The 25,129-nt window shown below is 45.3% G+C and overlaps 1 protein-coding gene across 2 annotated transcripts in view; it reads right to left on the minus strand.

Annotated features, from left to right (window-relative positions):
- Positions 1–18,335, minus strand: part of FRMD8 (FERM domain containing 8) — a 52,360-nt gene extending 34,025 nt beyond the window's left edge. The window contains exons 1-5 of one of the 2 annotated variants that reach the window (XM_069739483.1): positions 18,210–18,335; positions 15,394–15,475; positions 6,471–6,638; positions 6,271–6,372; positions 4,140–4,198 (exon numbers count right to left, since the gene is read on the minus strand). In XM_069739483.1, coding sequence (XP_069595584.1) covers positions 4,140–4,198; positions 6,271–6,372; positions 6,471–6,638; positions 15,394–15,475 — 411 coding nt within the window. In that variant the 5' untranslated portion in view covers positions 18,210–18,335. The remainder of the gene's footprint in view (positions 1–4,139; positions 4,199–6,270; positions 6,373–6,470; positions 6,639–15,393; positions 15,476–18,209) is intronic. The other variant, XM_069739484.1, reaches the window with a different exon arrangement.
- Positions 18,336–25,129: the final 6,794 nt, after the last annotated feature.

A 25,129-nucleotide genomic window follows, 5' to 3' on the forward strand; every position in this document is an offset into this window, starting at 1 on the left:
TCCCTTTCTCAATCTCCCTCTCAATTGGCATCATTTATGAACGGTAGCGGATGGTTAGACCTATGGAGAATACGTCACCCTGAGATAAAGGAATATACTTGTCATTCTTCAACTAGACAGTCTCTATCCCGTATAGATTACATATTTGGATCTAGCGACCTAGCGCTGTGGGTGAATAGTGTCGAACATGGTAACAGGGGGATATCAGATCACAGCCCAATTGTTCTCAAACTTAAATACGGTCAGTCAAATAATAATATACCTTGGAAATTGAATCCCTTCTGGCTGAAACTAATAGATGCTAGTGATAGAACGGTTGATCAGTTAAACTGCTTTGTCTCTACTCACCCAGACCCCTCGAATCTCAATCTGTTCTGGGACACTCTAAAGGCATATTTGAGGGGATGTCTGTCCTCTACAATCTCCTATATAAAGAGGGTGACGGCGGGGGAAGATGACGAGATTGAGCGACGGCTGAAGGACTCGGAAGCCGCCTATGTGGCCAATCAAACTAACGGCAACAGGGTGGAGTGGCTCACTTCCCAAAGATTATACACCCAAAATATAGACACTAAATCAAAACGTAAATTATTTTTTACCCGTCAGTCTTATTTTGAAATGGGGAATCAGGCCAGTAAACTCCTAGCTTTTTTGGTACGTCAGCATAACACCTCCAACACGGTACTACAGATTCGGACACTCGATGGTTCGTTGGTATCCTCCACCGAGGAAATTCTTCAAAGTTTTTGTAATTACTATAAGTCACTGTACAAATCGGGTAGTGGTCTTGGGGTCCCTGAATGTATAGACTATCTATCAGACATGGCATTCCCCTTACTGAGCCCAACCCAGCAAGCTTTTATGGAAGCCGAGTTTACTCTGGAGGAGGTGGAACAGGCTATAATGGATATGGCCACCGGGAAGGCCCCTGGACCTGACGGGTTTCCCGTTGAGTTCTATAAAAAATATCGGGACCACCTGGCACCACTCTTATTGAAGGTGCTTCAGAATATATGGGAGGGAGAAATTATGCCTGAAACATTTTATGATGCAAATATCATTGTACTTAAGAAGGAGGGAAAGGACCCCTTGGAATGTGGATCATATCGCCCCATATCATTGGTGAACGTAGATTATAAAATCTTCACTAAAATATTGGCCACTAGACTAAATACAATCATATTAGATCTTATACACCCAGATCAAACAGGCTTTATGCCTGGGAAAAGTACCTCTATTAATATTCGGCGGGTCCAATCAGTGATTCAATATAGCTCCCTAGAATTGGATAATAACTGGGCTCTGGCATCCCTAGACACAGCTAAAGCGTTTGACTCCCTTGAATGGCCTTTTCTTTCTGCATGTCTGCAGAAATACGGTTTTGGAGATAAATTTATTAGAGGGATAGATACACTATATAGGAATCCTAGGGCACGGGTAATTGTGAATAATTCTATCTCTGATTCTTTTACTTTACATAGGGGAACCCGTCAGGGATGTCCTCTGTCCCCGGCCCTCTTTGCCCTCGCGATAGAAGCATTGGCAATACGCATAAGGTCTTCCACGGATATCAAGGGAATAAGTATTGCGGATCGTGTAGACACCATCGGTTTATATGCTGATGATATGATCATATTTATGGATAAAACAGAAGAAACACTACCGCGAGTAATAACGACTATAGATAATTTTAGCAAATTCTCTGGTCTCTATATCAATTGGGATAAGTCTGCTCTGATGCCTCTGTCTCATGCGCCGATGCCCCGTCTCGAAAATCTCTCGTCACTACCTGTAGTCTCCAATTTCAAATATCTAGGAATACATATGTCTCAATATAGTCAGCTGGACCTACGACTTAATATTTATCCACTATTGGACCTGGCCAAATCTAAATTCATAGCTTGGAGCAAACTCCCTCTCTCCGTTGCAGGTCGCATTAATTTAGTTAAGATGATATTGCTCCCCAAATTTAATTATTGTCTCCAACATAGTGCTGTGCCAATACCCAAATCTTTTTTTGCAAACTTAAACTCCCTGACCACGTCCTTTATATGGGGGAAGACTAGACCCAAACTCAAGCTATCTACTCTACAGAGACCGACAAGGGGGGGAGGGGCAGCCTTACCAGACTTTTATCTATATTATCTTGCTGGGCAGGCTAGGGCGATAAGCAAATGGATGCCTAGCAACTCCCTACCTAATTCAGAAAGCCATATAATCCATTCTGCCCGTATTGACTGTCCACTGGGTTTTTTGGAAATGGAGAAAGTCAGTGCTCCCCGTTTGCTGCCATTGCTTCGACAAGCGAGATTAATATGGAGACAAATTAAAAAAGTTATTAAATATACAGATATAATAGCCGAAATGCCACTGTGGTATAATAGTTATTTTCCAGAATTACTAAATCACCCGTCTACTGAGTTCTGGATCTCATGTGGTGTTCTCTCGGTAGGTAATTTGTATAACCAAGATGTTTTTGTGTCCTTTGAACAATTGCGGGATACCTGCAATATCCCAAGATCTCAATTCTTCCGTTATTTACAGCTGAGGTCAGCTTTCCAGTCACATATGCGAAATGCAGGTGCAGGTCGAGCAATTTCATCTTTACCCCTTATAGGCATTCTCAAATCACAGGGTCCTCAGGGGCTCATTTCCTCTTTATACACATACCTATTATCCGTGGGAGATGGGCTCACTATTAACACCTTAAAAAAGAAATGGGAGGGACTCCTTCCCGATACACTGGGAGAGGAGTGGGAAGATATTTTGGAATCTCCAACTAAAGTTTCTCCCTCAGTTAACAATAGGATGACCCAGCTATATATTACATATCAGACTTATCTGACTCCGACACGACTTTTTAAAATGGGCCGCCTTCAGACGTCAGACTGCTTACGGTGTCACGCACATGATGCGGATTTTACCCACATGATATGGCGGTGCCCGGTAATCCTTCATTATTGGAAAGAAGTCACGACATTGTTAACGTCTTTATTGTTAATCCCTGTCCCACTTGAACCATTGACTTGCCTATTTGGGGTGTGGGATACAGAGACCTGGGATCACCATACTGGGATCTTCCTTCGAGAAACGCTCTTCTTAGCACGAAAGGTACTGGCATTAAGGTGGATGGGTAGCTCCTCCCCGTCTCTCAGAGCTTGGATTGACCTGGTGAACTCGGTTATCCCATATGAAAGAACACTGTACCATAATAGAGGATGCCCAGGTAAATTCGAAAAAATTTGGGGTAGATGGAACTCATCTCATCATACTCTGTAGTCTGCGTGGATTAGATATATGCACGGGGAGGAGGGCATGGGGTTTGGGGACATCGTTGCAGAGCAAACTTGAATCTGTTTTCTTTTGGCGACTTATTACTAAAGGTTAAAGTTGTTTAAGTTGTATAGTAGGTATTTTGTAGGTACTAGTGATTCAACATGCACAGTCTATTGCCTCTGAACTTTGGATGCGATGATGTTTGTAATCATTTGTATCTGATGGTATGTTTAATAATGATAAATGTAATATGTGCAATGTTTGTCTATTCTGAAATTAATAAACGAATTTAAAAAAAAAAAGGTGAACGGATGGACTCTGCATGCCTGGTTCCCACCATGAAGCTCATCAAGAGAATGCCAAGAGTGTGCAAAGCAGCCATCAAAGCAAAAGGTGGCTAATTTTGAAGAACCTAGAATATAAGACAATTTCAGTTGTTTCACAGTTGTTAAGTTTATAATTCCACGTGTTAATTCATAGTTTTGATGCCTTCAGTGTGAATGTACAATTTTCATAGTCATGAAAATACAGAAAAATCTTGAAATGAGAAGGTGTGTCCAAACTTTTGGTCTGTACTGTGTGTGTCGAAGATATTTGACAGAAAACGATTAAAACTTGAAAAAAATCAATTTATCCTATGCAGGACTTTTGAACACCACTGTACATATTCTAGAATACCTGATGCGTTAGAATCGGGCCACCATCTAGTGTGTGCGCGCGCGCGCGCGCGTATATATATATATATATATATATATATATATATATATATATATATATATATATATATATATATATATATATATATTTATAATAATTTTTTTTCTCGTACACACACACATACAATTTTTTTTTAACATACTCACCTGAAGTTCTTTGCTTTTGGGAAAGTAAATATTGCGGCGTAACTGTAGCGAAGGTTCATCTAAGATAAGAAATAACAGAACAAAAACTAAATTTTTGTAGTGTTACACATGAGTGGTAAATACTAACCAGAATAATTAACTTAAAAGGGGTTTTCCCATCTCCAGGATGATATCCCACCATGTAGTAGTTGTAATAATATTCGCAAATATCTCCAATTAGAAATGTTATAGTTCTACTGATAACCTATGTCACTTACCCCATGTGCAGGGCATTACAGTAGCTTAGATATCCATGGTTACGACCTCTAACAGATATGAGAGGTCGTAAACTTGGATACCTAAGCTACGGTAATGCCCTAAACATGGGGTAAGCGACATAGGTTATCAGGAGAACTATACTACATTTCTAATTGGAGATATTTGTGAATATTTTTACACCTACTACATGTTGGAATAGGAACTTGGAGAGAGGAATACCCCTTTAAATTTTTAAATGCCACTGTCAATCTCTGACAGCGGCATTTAAATAGAAAGCGTGGCAGTACTCGTGCGCACCGGCTCCCATCGATCACCCATGGGTTAACATGGCAGCGGGAGACTGCTGATTTTCCCCCTCAGTGCCATCTTGATACTCCTGTGGAGATGAAAAATGTAAACATCAGAATTGTTTGTTTTTGTTTCTTCAGTTTCTTCACTTCCCTAAAAAAAATGCAACAAAAACAGTTCTAAACGTCATACGTTCCCCAAATTAGTGCAATTAAATATATCAACTTGCCGTGCAAAAAACAAGCCCTTATAACTCAATCAGCATAATAATTAAAAATGTTATGTGCTTCTGAAAAGAACGACGTAAAAAAAGGGTTTTATTTATTTTTCTCCACTTAAAAAAAAAAAATAAATAAAAAATAAAAATTCTTTGCAAGTTTAGTATTCTCCTAATACACACAATCAGGAATCTGAGTCACTTTTACCACATCCTGAAGGCTGTGAAAAAAATTGCACTTTTGTTCCCTCCCCCACCACCACAATTTCACCACACTTGGATTTTTCCCCCATTTTCCAATGCATGGAATGTGAAAAGGAATGGCGTCATTCCAAACAAAAACAACTCTTCCTGCAAAAAAACAACAAGCCCTCATATAACTATGTGAATGAAAAAACCTCACCAAAGTTACAGCTAAGACAAGGGGACAAAAACAAAAGAGCAAAACTGGAAAATCGCCTCGTCTTTAAGGCTACTTTCACACTTGCGTCAATACGGGCCCGTCGCTAAGCGTCGGTCCTACGTACCGACGCACGTTGTGGAATTTGTGCACGATGTGGGCAGCGGATGCAGTTTTTCAACGCATCCGCTGCCCATTCTGAAGTCCGGGGAGGAGGGGGCGGAGTTCTGGCCGTGCATGCGCGGTAGAAAATGGCGGACGCGACCTAGAAAAAAAGTTCTCTTGAACGTTTTTTCGTGACGACGGATCCGTTGCACGAAGGACGCGACGTGTGGGCATCCGTCACTTATACAAGTCTATGGGCAAAACACACATCATGCGAGCACATTTGCAGGATCTGTTTTTTGCCCAAAACGAGGGATTGCGACGGATTGCTAAAAACGCAAGTGTGAAAGTAGCCTAAGGATTTCCAGGCAAATAGGTAAATTATGCTCGGGGAGGGGGGGGGGGGGGGGGGACTCAGCAAGCAGCAGTACTGTGATTGACAGCCAAGACCCTCCTGAAATCTGGGCAGATCTACCTTATTCTACCAGACATACAATGTGAACAGATGTAGCATTCCCCCTGGGAGCTTAGTTCTTGCACGGGATCATCTTACAAACTTATTACACACTTTTAAGTGCTGCTGAATGAGCGGCTTTTGGTGGTCCGGGGGTAAATACGGTGGGACAACGCGGACTTCAGCATCTTCTTAGCATATGCCAGAATTCAGTTTGAATACCATTAGACTCATAAATTCTGGAAGTATAGCTGCACTCAAAATGTAGAGTGTTCAGAAAGGATTAGCAAAAGTAAGTACACCGCCTCATCAGGTCCACGTGATCTATCTTATGATTTCTACAGATTCTATTGTCAAATCTGGTGACAGATTCGGAAACACAAAATCACGGACTGAACCCATAAATTACCGAGCTGAATATCCTCTAGTGTACAATTTGTGAAACGTCCCAGAAGGTCATGCCACTGCCTACAAACTTTGTAGGGATGATGTCTTGGCTTGAGTTGTACTTCTACAAAAAGGACAAATAAAAAAAAAAAAAAAAACAATACATGAAGCAATCACTGGGATAATATATGTTCAGATGTTTAATATTCTGAAGCTTTTTACCCAAAAATGGAGAAATGAGCCACAGCGCAAACACTTCCAGGGCAATGTCCGGGAGATGGAGAACCTCAACCAGTTTTCTGTGTAGCTCCTGGGCCGTTGTGGTGGAAATGCCGTCAACTGTGAGCGGGATCGCATTGTCATTCACAAAGTATACGATCACATCCATGGCTGAGGAGAGGAAACAAGGGAAGATTTCACCATTTCAGATTTTTAATCCATCATCATTTTCACAATTTTTATTGTCATTATTTTTTACTGCTTTTGGGTGAACAATTCCCCCCCCCCCCATTCATGGTCAACAAGTGGAAATCTTACTCGGAAGGAGGGGGGGAGCACAATCACTAAGAAAATAGAAAAATGTGGACGGCTTTTCATTGGGTATAATCTTTTGGATTAAGATAATTGATACAAAAGTTATGAATAAAATCAATGAAAATGTCTAATTTGTAATCTTTCAGTGATGCTATCCAGGTCTTATCTTTGGTTTCATTGTAAAAATAGGGATTTTTGTGTACTCACCGTAAAATCCTTTTCTCCGAGCCATTCATTGGGGGACACAGACCATGGGTGTATGCTGCTGCCACCAGGAGGCTGACACTAAGTAATACAAAAAAAGTTAGCTCCTCCCCTGCAGTATACACCCTCCTGCTGGCTCCCAGCTAACCAGTTCGGTGCAAAAGCAGTAGGAGATCAATAACGACATATAAGCGTAAAGCATGTCACATTATATATAAAAGAGTATAACATATCAAAAGATAAAAACAAAGCATAAGCTAATAACAGGGTGGGAGCTGTGTCCCCCAATGAATGGCTCGGAGAAAAGGATTTTACGGTGAGTACACAAAAATCCCTATTTCTCCTTCGCCTCATTGGGGGACACAGACCATGGGACGTCCCAAAGCAGTCCCTGGGTGGGGACAACATCACCTCAGGCCGTGTAGCCGCTACTTACAAGTGCGCCACCGCGGCCTGCAAAGTCCGCCTGCCCAGACTCACATCTGTGGAAGTGAGTGAATTATAGTGCTTCAAGAATGCATGCGGCCTGGAGGAATTCGCAAGCTTGCGGTCGTGCTTGCCGACGTCTGGCGCCTAGAGCCCTCAGGCATGGAGATAGGCTGACATCTAGCACGGAAGGACTCCTGGATGGAGAAAAGAATCCACCAGGCTAACATGGCCGAAGAAAACGGCTAAACCCTTCCTGCGACCGTCAGGAAGCCTACTTACCATCGAAAAACCCGAGTAAAGTGTCCAACCTTTGGAAGGACGTCGTCCTCGATACGCACCCACTCGGAGCACTCGCTTCTTCCAGATTATGGAGAACCCATTCCGCTTTGTGGACTAGAGCCGAAGGAGATGAGAGGACGATGCCCCTGCAACAGGGGGAATATAATACCCCTTGGCAACGAGGGAAGGGGATGGCTAGAGGGCAACCTTGCCTTGATGGTAACAAAGAAAAAAGAAAAAGAACAGAGCGTCGAGATCTGAAGACTTATCAGGAGGACAAGAACGCAGAGAAAGAAGGGGAGTGACCCTCCCTGATAGAAAAGTCTATCCGGATCAAAAAAGGAGTCCACTGTAAGATGCCCAGGACCATTAAGGTCCCACGGATTTAACGGTACGCGGTAGGGAAGAACTACAGGTTAAGGCTCCCTGCGAGAAAGACCATATTTCCAGCTTGTCGCAATAAGACTGAAAAATACTAGTACCGCAAGCGAGAAAAACCTGACATGGTCAGTGCGGGTCTCCCGGGATCACTGGGGCCCTTCCCGCTTCCGAAAAGATTTCAGACATAGTGGAAGAGGGGTTATGGAAATTGGTACCATGGAAGAACACAGCATGCACTGCGATGGACTTGGATCGCGAGGCCAAACCATGAACTGGAGTACATTGGCGTTCAGCTTGGACGCCATCCGAACTACCTCTGGAGTACTCCAGTGAAGGCAGGTCCGATGGAAGACTTCCGAGTGAAGTTCCCACTCACTTGAGGAGAAACTCGGACGGCTGAATATGTCTGCCGCCCAGTGTTCTACTCCAGGGTATGTACTGTTGAGATCACCGAAGATAGATCTCGGCCCATCAGAGAGTGCGAGGTACCTTAGCCATGGCGCTTGACTGTGGGTACTTGCTAGATGGTTAACTTGTGGTACAGCCGTGGCATTATCCAACTGAAGACCCGCCAGAAGGCAGAGGACCTGCTGAAGGAATAGCCATGCCGATCGGATCTACAGAGAGATGATCGGGAGAAGAAAACTGGCAATGGTATTTCCTAATAGCCATTAGGCCAGGAGAAGGCTCTGGATGAGGAAGGAGCTCAGAGACTACCCTTTGAGAGCCTGATTGACTTGCAGAAAACGAGCGCAGCGAAGGAAACCGCTTCCGTTGACGTCCTTTCCCTCAGAACCCTCCTAGCGAATTGAATGAACCGAGGGAATGAGAGATCAAGTGCGCAAGCTCCCTGTAGAAGGGCCACGACCTAGACTCGAGAGAGAATAACCATCCTTCTAGGGCAGGATCATCCTCAAAGAGGATCTGCTGGGCTGGGAATGAGGGAAAAAAACTTGACTGAGTTTAGCTGCTAGCCCAGTAGAGAGGTAATTGCAAGTGATATAGACGACTCAGCGTAGTCCTAGGAGAGAGGCTACAAAGTTGACCAAATAGGGCAGGACGACCATGCTTTTAAGGTGCAAGAAGCACATGACAACCGTCATGACCCTTGCGACCACTCTGGTGTGGTAGCCAGGCCGTAGGGCCAGGTCGAGAAAATGCTGTTTGCGAATAGAAAGGCGAAGAGATTATTGTAGAGAGGAGAAATAGGCATGTGAGGGTAAGAATCCCGAATGTCGATGGATGCCAGAAAAAAAAACACCTTTTTCTGTTGAAGTAATGGCTGAGCGGAGGAACTCCATCCGAAAAAAGAAAGGGCCTTGTCAAAGGTTGTTAGAAGTTTGAGGTCCAGGAATGGTGATACTTTTCCTTCCCTCCATTTTGGAACCAAGATCCCTTAGATCTAGACTGTCCTGGACAATGCTTCCACTGCTGGTTGAGTCTGAAGAAGAGATACGATCCCTAGCTAGTCTCCCGCTCAGAAGATTTGCTTGGCCAACTATACTGTGGAACGAAGTAGTTAAAGTCAGTGACCCGGAGACTTTCATTCCCTCCCTTTGGTCAAGCAACCAATGTGGCGGCCAAGGAAGGGTAGAGCGCTGAACCCGAAACCACAAGACGGAACGAACTAGATTTGCTATCCGACCGTCTGTGGTATCTTAATTGATGATACACCGGCCAGGATACTGGTAGGAATACCACAAGAAATTCTGCCCGGTTAGTCTGCCAAGTGGCAGAATGCAGGACTGTAACCAGCAGGTCTCTGCCATCGTCGTGCAGAGAAGAAAATAAGGAAAAAACCTCGATCCACCATCTTCTTAACAGGGACGTGGAGAGGAATCGTCCGCTTTCTTGCATCTGATACAAAGGGGGGAACCCTCCTTGTTGGGACGCCACAAATGTGTGCCTCCGTACATCCCCAGAATTGAGGTTTCCGAGTGGACAGGGCAGGTTGTCTGGCGATAGGCCTGGATGCAGAAGAAGATACATGGAGGCGACACTCCGTGTGCTCGTCTGTTGAAGGTGTGGGGGGAAATCGGAGCCCTTTAAGGGTCCCGTCGCCCATAAAATTCCGACCAGGTATGGCATCCTATTTAGAGGTTTCTGTCCAGTGCATCACCCGTCAATTTGTTGATGGAGATTTTCTAGAGCCTGTACGTTTTTCTAGAATACTTGCGGCCCCTGCTAGCCGACGGCTCCCATTGTAGGAGAGGGAGCATGTTGAGTGCTCCAGAGCTCAGTTAGGGTGACCAGCTTAGGATAGATGATGTGCCCTTAAGACCAGTAAATACTGGTCATGCGCCTTTAAGACTAGGGGTTACTGGTCATGTGCCTTTAAGACCAGGGAATACCGGTCTTGCGCCTTTAGTAAGATGACATACTGTTCATGTGCCTTTAAAAGTAGGGCATGCTGGACAAGTGCCTTCAAGAACCAGGGCCTACTGGTCATGAGCCCTTAAGAACCAGGACATACTAGTCATGTACCTTTAAGTCCAGGAGATACTGGTCATGTGCCCTTAAAACCAGGGCATGCTGGTCATTTGCGTTTAAGACCAGGGCGTACTGGTCCTGAGCCTTTAAGTCCAGGGCATAATGGTCACGTGCCTTAAAGACCAGGGCATACTGGTCGTGTACCTTTAAGACCAGGGCATACTGGTCATGTGCCTTTAAAAGCCAGGGCATACTGGTCATGTGCCTTGAAAACCAGGACGTACTAGTCATGTGCCTTTAAGACCAGGGCATACTGGTTATTGCGTTTAAGACCAGGGTATACTGGTCACGTGCCTTTAAGACCAGGGCATACTGGTCATGTGCCTTGAAAACCAGGACGTACTAGTCATGTGCCTTTAAGACCAGGGCATACTGGTTATTGCGTTTAAGACCAGGGGATACTGGTCACGTGCCTTTAAGACCAGGGCATACTGGTCATGTGCCTTTAAGACCAGGAAATACTGGTCATGTGCCTTTAAGACCAGGGTATACTGGACACGTGTCTTTAAGACCAGGGTATACTGGACACGTGTCTTAAAGACCAGGGCATGCTGGTCACGTGCCTTTAAGACCAGGAATACTGGTCATGAGAGGAATGCTGGTCATGCGCCTTTAAGACCAGGAATGCTGGTCATGTGACTTTAAGACGAGGGCATACTTGCCATGTGCCTTTAAGACGAGGGCATACTGGCCATGTGCCTTTAAGACCAGGGCATACTGGCCTGATTAAGTACTAAGGAAAAGGTGACCGGTTTCTGGCAGAGCAGAGAATGCTGGGGATGTGACCCTTTTAAAACTAGGGGACCCTTAAGACCAGGGAATGCTGGTCCTGGGTTAATTAAAAAGGCATGGAAAGCTGGGGATGCACCTATGGGCCCAGCGACTACTGGGCAGAGTATCAAATACCAGGGAATGAGGTCATGAGACCGGAGGTTAAAAATTAACTTTCGTTGCTGGGAACTCACAGCTCTCCGTTTGCAAGCCTGCACACCTTACCACTGTACTATATACTCTGTAGTTGCAGGAGCACCAGAGATTGCAGCCTTAAGTATATAAAAACAGGGAAAGCTAGTCCCTTAATGCTGCCGGGGGGGGGGGGGGAGATATTGGGCGATTCACCTTACTCAGATTCTGAGTCCCCCGTCTGGAATAGCGCCGGCCGTAGCCCCCTCCAGGAGAAATAGTGACCGCAATGGAGGAGGAAGAAGATGGCCGCCGAGATCTCGTCTGGAACGAGAAGCGCCTGAATAGGGGGGCGGAGCAGCTAGAAGGAAGCAAGCGGTGGGCGGGGCTTCCCGGGATGCAGCCTAAACAGGGCCGAAGCCGGGGACTAAATTTATGGCTTCGGCCGGCGCGCACCCGCAGAGAGAGGGAAAAGGGCCGCGAAGTTCTGTGGAGACCCTGCCGCTATGGAGCCCTCCTCTGACCGCCGGAAAGAACGAAATCTCACAGCACTTACCCCAATGTTGGCAGATGCTGCAGGTAAATCTGTGCCCGGGTAGATAGGACGGTGCAGGGTTGGGGAGCCTCCATCCACCATCCCTGCAGAAGAGGGGTGGAGAGGAACCGTCTGCCTCCTTCCATCATCCGCTTTTTTAGTGGTGATGCAGTGGGGGCTGCTCGGACGCCACGCTGGAAGGTGCCTCTGTACAGCCGAGGGTAAAACCTGGTGGACAGGGCTGAATGTCCGGCAATAGGCCTGGCTGCAGAAGAGGATACTGAAGGTGAAACTCCAGTGCTCGTCTGATAAGGGAGGGGGAGATCGGTGCCCTTGAAGGTGCCCGTCGCCCCTAAAATCAGCTCAGGCAGTGGCTTCCCACGTCGCAGGAGAGGATACGGAGAGGTAAAACTCCCGTGCTCGCCTGTTGATGGTTCGAGGAGATCGGAACATGAAAGAATCCGTCGCCCCATTCGACCGTAGTAAAAAGTAAAAAACGGTAAAAAAGAGTTCTTTGGGTCTGAATAGCAGACCCGTCCGTGTGCCTTCTACGGACACTAAGCAAGAACTGGTTAGCTGGGAGCCAGCAGGAGGGTGTATACTGCAGGGGAGGAGCTAACTTTTTTGGTATCACTTAGTGTCAGCCTCCTGGTGGCAGCAGCATACACCCACGGTCTGTGTCCCCCAATGAGGCGAAGGAGAAATAAAGGTTTATCTTCATAGATGGATATTGTCTATAAAAAGAAGCACTTTTGCAATTAACTGTTTATTAAAATTTGCAGCCATTTTTGAGATACTAATGCTTTTCTTTTGCTTACAGCTCGTTGCCTAGGAGATCGACCACCTCTGCTGTCGTGCAGATCGTAAGTACTGTGCTGAAGTTGGCCGGAATTAGAAGGCTCGAGCGATTCCGGTCAGCATCAAAACAGAATAGAAAAGAGCTGCAAGTCAACGAGCTATAAAACAAAAGTGTTAATGTTTTATGAACGGCTGAACGTTTTAATAAGCAGTAAATATCAATATTGCTTGTGTTTACAAGCGCTGACAGCACCCATTAATGAAGATGGGGAAAAAAACCTTTAAAGCAAATGCCAAAAAGATAGTTGCAGATTTTTATCTCATTGAAGGGTTTATAACGATGCATTTTGAGTTCAAATTGATCCCTTCATTAGGTGAAAAACTAAGCTACGTTGTTATTGCCATTTTTTCCCTATCTACTTAAATCTAAACTATGCTACATGGACGTTTGCATGAGCCCTTAGTCATAGATGACTAGTTAAAGGGGTTGTCCACTACTAGGACAACCCCTTCTCGATCTGAATGTTTGCCCTTGTGAAAAAAAAAACAAAACAAAAAAACCCTTAATACTCACATCTAGTGCTGGCCACTCATTTCCTCTTGATTACTATTATATCCAAAGGCGGGGACTATGACGCCAGTGCTGATTTGGCGCAAGGCTCAAGTGTCCTAACAACCGCAAGTCAAATCAGGGAACTCGAGTGGCGCCAGCACACAAGGAGAGTATGAGTGTGGCAGACATTCAGATCGAGAAGGGGTTGTCCTAATATCAGCTGTGAGCTGATATTATAGCCTAGGAAGCTTCATGTTTATTGGCCCCTTCCCAGACTACTACTAAGACCAACTCACAGCTGACTGCTTTCCCTTAGCTGGTTATTAAAAAATAAGGAGGACCCCATGCCATTTTTTTCATTTATTTATAGACTTATTAGCCAAATACAAGTACAGAAAACTACACATGCATAGAACTGATAATTAAAGGGAACCTGTCACCTGAATTTGGCGGGACCGGTTTTCGGTCATATGGGCGGAGTTTTCAGGTGTTTGATTCACCCTTTCCTTAGGGTAAGGAAAGGGTGAATCAAACACCTGAAAACTCCGCCCATATGACCAAAAACCGGTCCTGCCAAATTCAGGTGACAGGTTCCCTTTAATCTCGCTGACACCTATCTATATATCCATTTTATCTATTCTATTCTGATGGTTCGGGCTGTGAATTTACTGTACTTGGGTTTCCTGTACTGGGTTCACATTGCGTTAGTGGGTGTCCGCTGACGGAATCCGTTACATGGCGCAACTAACGCTATGTAACGGATCCGTTAGCACAGCCATTGACTGCAATGTATGTAACGCACGCCATTTTTTGGCATGCGTTAGCGATATTCCGTTATTTTCTGACGGACCTCGAACGCTGCTTGCAGCGTTTTTGGGTCCGTTCTCGCTAGCGCAGATCGGGCATCTGCGCTAGCGGGATCGCTAAACGCAATCCCTTTTTGTACATTGCGTTAGCGCATTCCGTTAGCGTATGCGCTAAACGGATTGCACTAACGCAATGTGAACCTAGCATAAGACATGTGCATAAAAATCGGACGGCACATGAATGGTCTGTGTGCCGTGTGATTTTTTACTCGCACCCATTGACAGAAAAAGGCTTAAGACAAAAGTCTGCAGTTACTATGTTTTCGTGACAGCGTACGATGTGCTCAATGTCACGATTTCCCATTATTCCTCATGAGAGTGGTCTAACTTACAATACCAGTACAGCATGGGCATCGTAAGTTGTCACAAATGATGAGTGAACGTGCTGAGATAAGGTGTTATCTGAGCATGCTCGGGTGCTAACAGAGTGTCTTCAGTGTGCTCAAAAAATATATGTTTCAGTCCCCACAGCTGCATGTCTCGCAGCTGTTAGACAGCAGCAACACATGCATGGATTTCCTGTTTGTTAAGCCATCTATGCATGTGTTGCTGCTGTCTAAGGGTATGTGTCCACGTGCAGGAAACGCTGTGTGTCTGACGCTGCATAGAGCCGCAGCGTCAGACACACAGCGTCCAGATGTTACAGCATAGTGGAGGGGATTGAATGAAATCCCGTCTCCACTATGTGTGGTAACACGCACGCGGCGGCCCTGCGACTCCGGACATGCTGCGCGTCTTTTCAGATCGCAGCATGTCCGTATATCTTGCGGCGACGCTGCGTCGCCGCAAGATATAGCACAGGGCCCTATGGTGGGGAGCGATGATGCCGGATGTGTGCTATGAACACATCCGGCATCATCGCGTCCCAGAAAGGGGGCGGGGCTTACCGCAGAGCGGCTAAGCCGCTCCGGCGATACCGCCGGCCATCCTGAAAGTGGACACATACCCTAACAGCCGCGAGACATGCGGCCGCGGGGACTCGAACATATTTTTCGAGCACCCTGAAGACACTCAGTTAGCATCCGAGCATGCTCAGATAACACCTTATCCCAGCACGTTCGCTCATTAATACCGAATAATCATTCGGCCGATCTCTAATATGTATGTGAGCTTTTTGTAAAGTCATTAGAATGATTGCACAAGATAGCTGCCACATGCCGATTATACACATACATCGTGCTCCAGAGGAAGACACACTGCCTCGCAACAGATAATCATTTATCCCTGATGGTGGTGATGTTCCACTTCTATCCATCTGAAGAAACAGGAAGGAAAAATCATGAACAAATACAAAACTAATGGATACAAACTTTACCTTCTATTCCAACGATACAATTTAACAAACAACAATAACTGCACTAACTAATCTGCAAACATTCATCTTTTCCATCAATCTTGCGCCAGTCATGTAAAATACTGTAAAGTGTCGGCGATATACCTAACACATGTTATTACGTTTTTACTCCGGCACACTAGTGCGCTGCTTGTTATAGAGTATCAGCGCTCTTCCTTCTGAGAACCTGCGCACCTGTGTGTGCAGGACATGTTCAGGGCCATTTTCAGTCTCATGATGGAAACCATTAGAGTACGTTGCCACATTGCATTTCCAATACCTTTTGTTCAGCATATCACTGCAGGTTTTACTATTCATTAGGCCTTGTTCACATGTTGCATTTCTTTACAGTATTTTTTTTTCGACGTGAATAAAAACGTAGCATTTGACATTACCAGAAAAGCGAATGAGATTTCTAAAATCTGACGCACACGGTGATTGTTTTTCCTCCATGCAGATTTGAATACATTTTAAACCTGCAATATGTCAATTCTTTTAGAGTTGTTCACCCATTCAAATGAATGGGGGAAAAAAAAGTGTCAAAAACAAGTGTATTTTAAGCAGAGTTTTCCCTACCAAAAGACACATTTTTAGTGCAGAAATTTCGTAAAACAGTATGATCTTGTAACATGCATGCATAATGGATTACATTTGCCCTAACTGTCAAGGAAACAGACACTTTAAAGAGTAACTAAACTTTTTTTTTTTTTTTTAATAATTTTGTACATCACAGAAAGTTATGAAACTCTGAAAAGCACTTTATTATAGGATTTGTCTTTACTGCTGTAGTTGGTTCCAAACCCTGCATTTCCCCAGTCTATTTCTGTGTGTTCAGCTGCACGGATATCAGAAGGTACACAATTGGAGGACAGATGATGGCAGTGATGGGCCAGCCCCTGTGTAAACCTCTGAGTGTTTTGCTTCTCAGAACAATCTCCTGCAGAAGCTTCTCCCCAGAGTTATCACAGTCTTATAGGCCTATATAAGCCTGTCACGTTTAGATCAGGTGACCCGTGGACAAACCGTGACACATGGATGTGTGAATGCAGCATTAGTGAGCACAGGTGTTGAGCTGACCCGGTCACTGCCATCATCTGTACTCCAAATGGGTACATTCTGATCCCAATGCAGCTGAAACAAAAGAATACGACGGCACAATGTGAGCCCTAAGCTGTATGCAAGCACTGGGTATATGACATCTGCTACACGGAATATACAGGAGCGTCTCTCTACATTAGAATATCGCCAAAAAGTTAATTGATTTCAGTTCTTCAATACAGGTGAAACTCATATATTATATAGAGTCGTTACAGAGTGATTTATTTCATGTGTTTATTTCTGTTTATGTTGATGATTATGGCTTACAGCCAACGAAAACCCAAAAGTCATACAGGCGCTGACCCATCACTGCCATCATCTGTGCTCCAAATGAGTACGTTCCATTATCAATGCAGCCGAGAGTAGCAGGCAAATAGACTGGGGAAAAGCAGGGGTATATATATATATATATATATATATATATATATATATATATATATATATATATATATACTGTATATATATCTATATATAGATATACTAGATTGTGGCCCGATTCTAACGCATCGGGTATTCTAGAATATGCATGTCCCTGTAATATATGGACAATGATGATTCCAGAATTTGCGGCAGACTGTGCCCGTCGCTGATTGGTCGAGGCAACCTTTATGAGATCATCGTCGCTATGGCAACCATTATGACATCATCGTCGCTGTGCCTGTTGCTGATTGGTCGAGGCCTGGCGGCCTCGACCAATCAGACGCGGGATGTCTACGTCCTTTATGACATCATCGTTGCTGTGCCCGTTGCTGATTGATTGGTCGAGGCCGCCAGGCCTCGACCAATCAGAGACGCGGGATTTCTACGTCGATGCTGTGCCGGTCTCTGATTGGTCGAGGCCTGGTGGCCTCGACCAATCAGAGAGCAGGGATTTCCAGGACAGACAGACAGACAGACGGAAAAACCCTTAGACAATTATATATATATATAGATATACACACACTAGATAGTTGCCCAACTCGATTGATGCTGCATAGGCAGCATCAATAGTGAAAAAGTTGGGGACACACAGGGTTAATAGCAGCGGTAACGGAGTGCGGTACCCGCGGCCCGTTACCGCTGGCATTAACCCTGTGTGAGCGGTGACTGGAGGGGAGTATGTGGGCGCCGGGCACTGACTCCAGGGGAGGGACTAATCGGACTGTGCCCGTCGCTGATTAGTCGCGGCAGCCATGACAGGCAGCTGGCGAGACCAATCAGCGCCGCGGGATTTCCGTTACAGAAGGACGGAAGTGACCCTTAGACAATTATATATAGAGATTTTTTACAGGAATGAAGACAAATCATCTAATAAAGTAATTTGCAAAGTCTCATAAATTTCCATTCTGGACAAAATTATTGAAATAAAAGTGTAGTTACTCATTAATATGTATGTAACAACAATGCTATTTTTTTTTACAAATGGATTTGTCAGGTCAGAGCCTGTAAAAAATGATAACAATGTAAATGAAACAGCAAGATGCACGGATTCTATAGGAAAACAACTGCAGAAATCCCCCAACTACAGGAAAACTATTACAATCTATTCCTTGACGTCCCCAGTCACGGCGGCGCTCACCTTATAGAAGTGCCCGTATCACCAGTCTGATTCACTACGTGCTCCCCACTCTGCTATAACCAGGAAGCTGACACCACAAAGCCCCCGCAGCCAACAGCCAATGGCAGAGCGCCGTCTGCGTTCCACGCCTCACTCTGGTTCCAAGCCTGAGCCAATAGTCAGTAGGTCACCGCCCCTTTCCGGTTGGAAGCGCTGCGAGGACTGTGTGGAAACCGCCGCCCGTTCAGGAGTCCTGCTACTGAGTGACGTCACCTCGCAGGCCACAACAGTGCAGCGCGCATGCGTGCTGCCTGCTTCCCGCCTAATCCGTCAGGAATGTGTGGAAAGTATCCAGCCCCCGGAGTCACAGGAAAATAACATGTGCCAAGCAACGAGGTCACCCATAGGGTACAGCTATTAATTAAAGGGCATGTAGATGCTAATGTTTTGTTGCTATGGCATTGAAAGTAGAAGTGTTATGCCATATTTTATGTTCATGTTGTGGTCAGCTTGTAACAAAGAATATACAAAAATGCTTGTGAGGTATCAAAGCTCAGTGATGTAGCAGAGTTCACTATGTTAACTCCCTGTGCTGTAACTTTGTCCAGCAACGTAGAAAATTGGAGTGTGTCATATGAGGTTATGAAAGCAGCAGAGCCCAGCGATGCAGCAGAGTCCAGCGATGTAGCAGAGTCCAGCGATGTAGCAGAGTTGATTACATCAATTAACTCCCTGTGCTGGAACTTTGTCCAGCAGTGTAGTAAAGTCGAGTATGTCATATGACATTGAAGCAGCAGACCGCAGCGATGTAGCAGAGTTGACTGCATCAATACATTCCATGTGCGGCAACTGTGTCCAGCAACATAGCAGGGTCAAGTATGTCATATGACGTTGAAGTAGCAGAGCCCAGCAATGTAGCACAGTTGATTACGTCAATTAACTTCTTTTGATGTAACTTTGTCCAGCAATGTAGCAGAGTAGAGTATGTCACATGACATTGAAGCAACAGAGCCCAGCAATGTAGCAGAGTAATGAGTGTCATATGACAATGTTGAAATAGCAGAGCCCAGCAATGTAGCAGAGTTGATTATGTCAATTAACTTACTGTGATGTAACTTTGTCCAGCAGCGTAGCAGAGTAGAGTATGTCATATGATGTTGAAGCAACAGAGCCCAGCAATGTAGCAGTGTTGATCATGTCAATGAACTCCCGGTGTTGTAACTTTGTCCAGCAATGTAGGAGAGTAGAGTAGGTCATATGACGTTGCTACATTGCTGGGCTCTGTTACTTCAACAATGTCATATGACACACTCTGCTCTCCTACATTGCTGGACAAAGTTATAACACCTGGAGTTCATTGACATAATCAACTCTGCTACATTGCTGGGCTCTGTTGCTTCAACAATGTAGCAGAGAGTTGACTACGTTAACTGTTGTGAATTCTGTGGCTGAGTTCACTTCTGTGGTCACAAGTGGTATTGCAGTCTCTGGGCTTCCTCCCTCAGGTGTTTTGGTGAGCTCGTTGGCTGCCTTGCTATTTAGCTCCACCTGAGTCTGTCTTCCTTGCTCCTTGTCAATGTTCCAGTGTTGGATCTGAGCTACTGCATCTTTCCTTGGGCCTGCTGCTCTGCTAGATAAGTGCTTCTAGTTTGTTTTCTGTTTTTTTCTGTCCAGCTTGCTATTGTCTTTTGCTGGAAGCTCTGAGAAGCAGAGGGGTGCACCGCCGTGCTGTTAGTTCGGCACGGTGGGTCTTTTTGCCCCTTTGCGTGGTTTTCGTTTTAGGGTTTTTTGTAGACTGCATAGTTCTCTTTGCTATCCTCGCTCTGTCTAGAATATCGGGCCTCACTTTGCTGAATCTATTTCATTCCTACGTTTGTCTTTTCATCTTGCTAACAGTCATTATATGTGGGGGGCTGCCTATTCCTTTGGGGTATTTCTCTGAGGTAAGTCAGGCTTGTATTTCTATCTTCAGGCTAGTCAGCTCCTCAGGCAGTGCCGAGTTGCATAGGTAGTGATAGGCGCAATCCACTGCTGCTTATAGTTGTGTGAGGATAGATCAGGTACTGCAGTCTACAGAGATTCCACGTCTCAGAGCTCGTCCTATTGTTTTTGGTTATTGCCAGATCTCTGTATGTGCGCTGATTACTGCACGCTGTGTTGCCTGATTGCCAGCCATAACAGTACAAGGAGCCTCACCAATGATTCCCAATAGAGGGAAAATAGAAATCCTGACATCATTTTTTTTTCTTAGCTCTGTCTTCAGTCTTTTTTTTCCCCTAGACATTAGAGTGCTTCAGGACACAGCTGTGGACATGGATATTCAGGCTCTGTGCTCCTCAATGGATAATCTCGTTGTAAATGTACAAAAGATTCAAGATACTATTGATCAGAAATCGATGCTAGAACCAAGAATTCCGATTCCTGATTTGTTTTTTGGTGACAGAACTAAGTTCCTGAGCTTCAGAAATAATTGTAAGCTATTTTTGGCCTTGAAACCTCATTCTTCTGGTAATCCTATTCAACAGGTTTTGATTATTATTTCTTTTTTGCGCGGCGACCCACAGGACTGGGCGTTTTCTCTTGCACCAGGAGATTCTGCATTGAGTAATGTTGATGCATTTTTCCAGGCGCTGGGATTGCTTTACGATGAGCCTAATTCAGTGGATCAGGCTGAGAAAAATCTGCTGGCTTTATGCCAGGGTCAGGATGATGTAGAAGTATATTGTCAGAAATTTAGGAAGTGGTCAGTACTCACTCTGTGGAATGAATCTGCACTAGCGGCTTTGTTCAGAAAGGGTCTCTCTGAAGCTCTTAAGGATGTAATGGTGGGATTTCCTATGCCTGCTGGTTTGAATGAGTCTATGTCCTTGGCCATTCAGATCGGTCGTCGCTTGCGCGAGCGTAAATCTGTGCACCATCTGGCGGTATTGTCTGAGAGTAAACCTGAGCCTATGCAGTGCGACAGGACTATGACTAAAGTAGAACGGCAAGAACACAGACGTCTGAACAGACTGTGTTTCTATTGTGGTGATTCTACTCATGCTATTTCTAATTGTCCTAAACGCACTAGGCGGTTCGATAGCTCTGCCGTTATTGGTACTGTACAGTCCAAATTCCTTTTGTCCATTACCTTAATGTGCTCTTTGTCATCGTATTCTGTCATGGCGTTTGTGGATTCAGGCGCTGCCCTGAATCTGATGGATTTGGATTATGCTAAACGTTGTGGATTTTTCTTGGAGCCTTTGCGGTGTCCTATTCCGTTGAGAGGAATTGATGCTACACCTTTGGCCAAGAATAAGCCTCAGTACTGGGCCCAGCTGACCATGTGCATGGCTCCTGCACATCAGGAAGTTATTCGCTTTCTGGTGCTGCATAATTTGCATGATGTGGTCGTGTTGGGGTTGCCATGGCTACAAACCCATAATCCAGTATTGGATTGGAACTCTATGTCGGTAACCAGCTGGGGTTGTCAGGGAGTACATGGTGATGTTCCATTTTTGTCTATTTCGTCATCCATTCCTTCTGACATCCCAGAGTTCTTGTCGGACTTTCAGGATGTATTTGAAGAGTCCAAGTCTGATGCCCTACCTCCGCATAGGAATTGTGATTGTGCTATCGATTTGATTCCTGGTAGTAAATTCCCTAAGGGTCGTTTATTTAATTTGTCCGTACCTGAACACACCGCTATGCGCAGTTATGTGAAGGAGTCCCTGGAGAAGGGACATATTCGCCCATCGTCGTCACCATTGGGAGCAGGGTTCTTTTTTGTAGCCAAGAAGGATGGTTCGCTAAGACCGTGTATTGATTACCGCCTTCTTAATAAGATCACTGTTAAGTTTCAGTATCCCTTGCCATTGATTTCTGACTTGTTTGCTCGGATTAAGGGGGCTAGTTGGTTTACTAAGATTGATCTTCGTGGTGCGTATAATCTGGTTAGAATCAGGCAGGGAGATGAATGGAAAACGGCATTTAATACGCCCGAGGGTCATTTTGAGTATCTGGTGATGCCGTTCGGACTTGCCAATGCTCCATCTGTTTTTCAGTCTTTTATGCATGACATTTTCCGTGAGTATCTGGATAAATTCTTGATTGTTTACTTGGATGACATTTTGATCTTCTCTGATGATTGGGAGTCTCATGTGAAGCAAGTCAGAATGGTTTTCCAGGTACTGCGTGCTAATTCCTTGTTCGTGAAGGGATCAAAGTGTCTCTTCGGTGTGCAGAAAGTTTCATTTTTGGGGTTCATCTTTTCCCCTTCTACTATCGAGATGGATCCGGTTAAGGTTCAGGCCATCCAGGATTGGACTCAGCCGACATCTCTAAAAAGTCTGCAGAAATTCCTGGGCTTTGCTAATTTTTATCGTCGCTTCATCTGTAATTTTTCTAGCATTGCCAGACCATTGACCGATTTGACCAAGAAGGGTGCTGATTTGGTTAATTGGTCTTCTGCTGCCGTGGAAGCTTTTCAGGAGTTGAAGCGTCGTTTTTGCTGTGCCCCTGTGTTGTGTCAACCTGATGTTTCTCTTCCGTTCCAGGTCGAGGTTGATGCTTCTGAGATTGGTGCAGGGGCGGTTTTGTCACAGAGAGGTTCTGGTTGCTCAGTGTTCAAACCATGTGCTTTCTTTTCCAGGAAATTTTCTGCTGCTGAGCGTAATTATGATGTGGGCAACCGAGAGTTGCTGGCCATGAAGTGGGCATTCGAGGAGTGGCGTCATTGGCTTGAGGGTGCTAAGCATCGCGTGGTGGTTTTGACTGATCATAAGAACCTTACTTATCTTGAGTCTGCCAAGCGCTTGAATCCTAGACAGGCCCGTTGGTCGTTATTTTTTGCTCGTTTTGATTTTGTGATTTCATACCTTCCGGGCTCTAAAAATGTGAAGGCGGATGCTCTGTCTAGGAGTTTTGTGCCCGACTCTCCGGGGTTATCTGAGCCGGCGAGTATCCTCAAGGAAGGAGTCATTGTGTCTGCCATCTCCCCTGATTTGCGGAGAGTGTTGCAGAAATTTCAGGCTAATAAACCTGATCGTTGTCCGGCCGAGAAACTGTTCGTCCCTGATAGGTGGACTAGTAAAGTTATCTCTGAACTTCATTGTTCGGTGCTGGCCGGTCATCCAGGAATCTTTGGTACCAGGGAGTTGGTTGCTAGATCCTTCTGGTGGCCATCTCTGTCACGGGATGTGCGTGCTTTTGTGCAGTCCTGTGGAATTTGTGCTAGGGCTAAGCCCTGCTGTTCACGTGCCAGTGGGTTGCTTTTGCCCTTGCCGGTCCCGAAGAGGCCTTGGACACATATTTCGATGGATTTCATTTCTGACCTTCCCGTTTCTCAAAAAATGTCGGACATTTGGGTGGTCTGTGATCGCTTTTCTAAAATGGTCCATCTGGTGCCCTTGGTTAAATTGCCTTCCTCCTCTGATTTGGTGCCTTTGTTCTTCCAGCATGTGGTTCGTTTACATGGCATTCCTGAGAATATTGTTTCTGACAGAGGTTCCCAGTTTGTCTCGAGGTTCTGGCGAGCCTTTTGTGGTAGGATGGGCATTGACCTATCTTTCTCCTCGGCCTTCCATCCTCAGACTAATGGCCAGACCGAACGAACCAATCAGACCTTGGAAACATATCTGAGATGTTTTGTTTCCGCTGACCAGGATGATTGGGTGTCATTTTTGCCGTTGGCTGAGTTCGCCCTTAATAATCGGGCCAGCTCGGCTACCTTGGTCTCTCCATTTTTCTGTAATTCTGGGTTCCATCCTCGTTTCTCTTCAGGACAGGTTGAGTCTTCGGACTGTCCTGGTGTGGATTCTGTGGTGGACAGGTTGCAGCAGATCTGGACTCAGGTAGTGGACAATTTGACCTTGTCCCAGGAGAAGGCTCAGCTTTTCGCTAATCGCAGACGCCGTGTGGGACCCCGACTTCGTGTTGGGGATCTGGTTTGGTTATCTTCTCGTCATATTCCTATGAAGGTTTCCTCTCCTAAATTTAAACCTCGTTTTATTGGTCCGTATAGGATTTCTGAGATTCTCAATCCGGTGTCTTTTCGTCTGACCCTCCCAGACTCCTTTTCCATACATAATGTATTCCATAGGTCGTTGTTGAGGAGATACGTGGCACCTATGGTTCCATCTGTGGAGCCTCCTGCCCCTGTTTTGGTGGAGGGGGAATTGGAGTATATTGTGGAGAAGATTTTGGATTCTCGTGTCTCTAGACGGAAACTCCAGTATCTGGTCAAATGGAAGGGTTATGCTCAGGAAGATAATTCCTGGGTTTTTGCCTCTGATGTCCATGCCCCAGATCTTGTTCGTGCCTTTCATGTGGCTCATCCTGGTCGGCCTGGGGGTTCTGGTGAGGGTTCGGTGACCCCTCCTCAAGGGGGGGGTACTGTTGTGAATTCTGTGGCTGAGTTCACTTCTGTGGTCACAAGTGGTATTGCAGTCTCTGGGCTTCCTCCCTCAGGTGTTTTGGTGAGCTCGTTGGCTGCCTTGCTATTTAGCTCCACCTGAGTCTGTCTTCCTTGCTCCTTGTCAATGTTCCAGTGTTGGATCTGAGCTACTGCATCTTTCCTTGGGCCTGCTGCTCTGCTAGATAAGTGCTTCTAGTTTGTTTTCTGTTTTTTCTGTCCAGCTTGCTATTAACTTTTGCTGGAAGCTCTGAGAAGCAAAGGGGTGCACCGCCGTGCTGTTAGTTCGGCACGGTGGGTCTTTTTGCCCCTTTGCGTGGTTTTCGTTTTAGGGTTTTTTGTAGACTGCATAGTTCTCTTTGCTATCCTCGCTCTGTCTAGAATATCGGGCCTCACTTTGCTGAATCTATTTCATTCCTACGTTTGTCTTTTCATCTTGCTAACAGTCATTATATGTGGGGGGCTGCCTATTCCTTTGGGGTATTTCTCTGAGGTAAGTCAGGCTTGTATTTCTATCTTCAGGCTAGTCAGCTCCTCAGGCAGTGCCGAG

Source organism: Ranitomeya imitator, chromosome 9 (genome assembly GCF_032444005.1).
Source record: "Ranitomeya imitator isolate aRanImi1 chromosome 9, aRanImi1.pri, whole genome shotgun sequence".
NCBI lineage: Eukaryota > Metazoa > Chordata > Amphibia > Anura > Dendrobatidae > Ranitomeya > Ranitomeya imitator.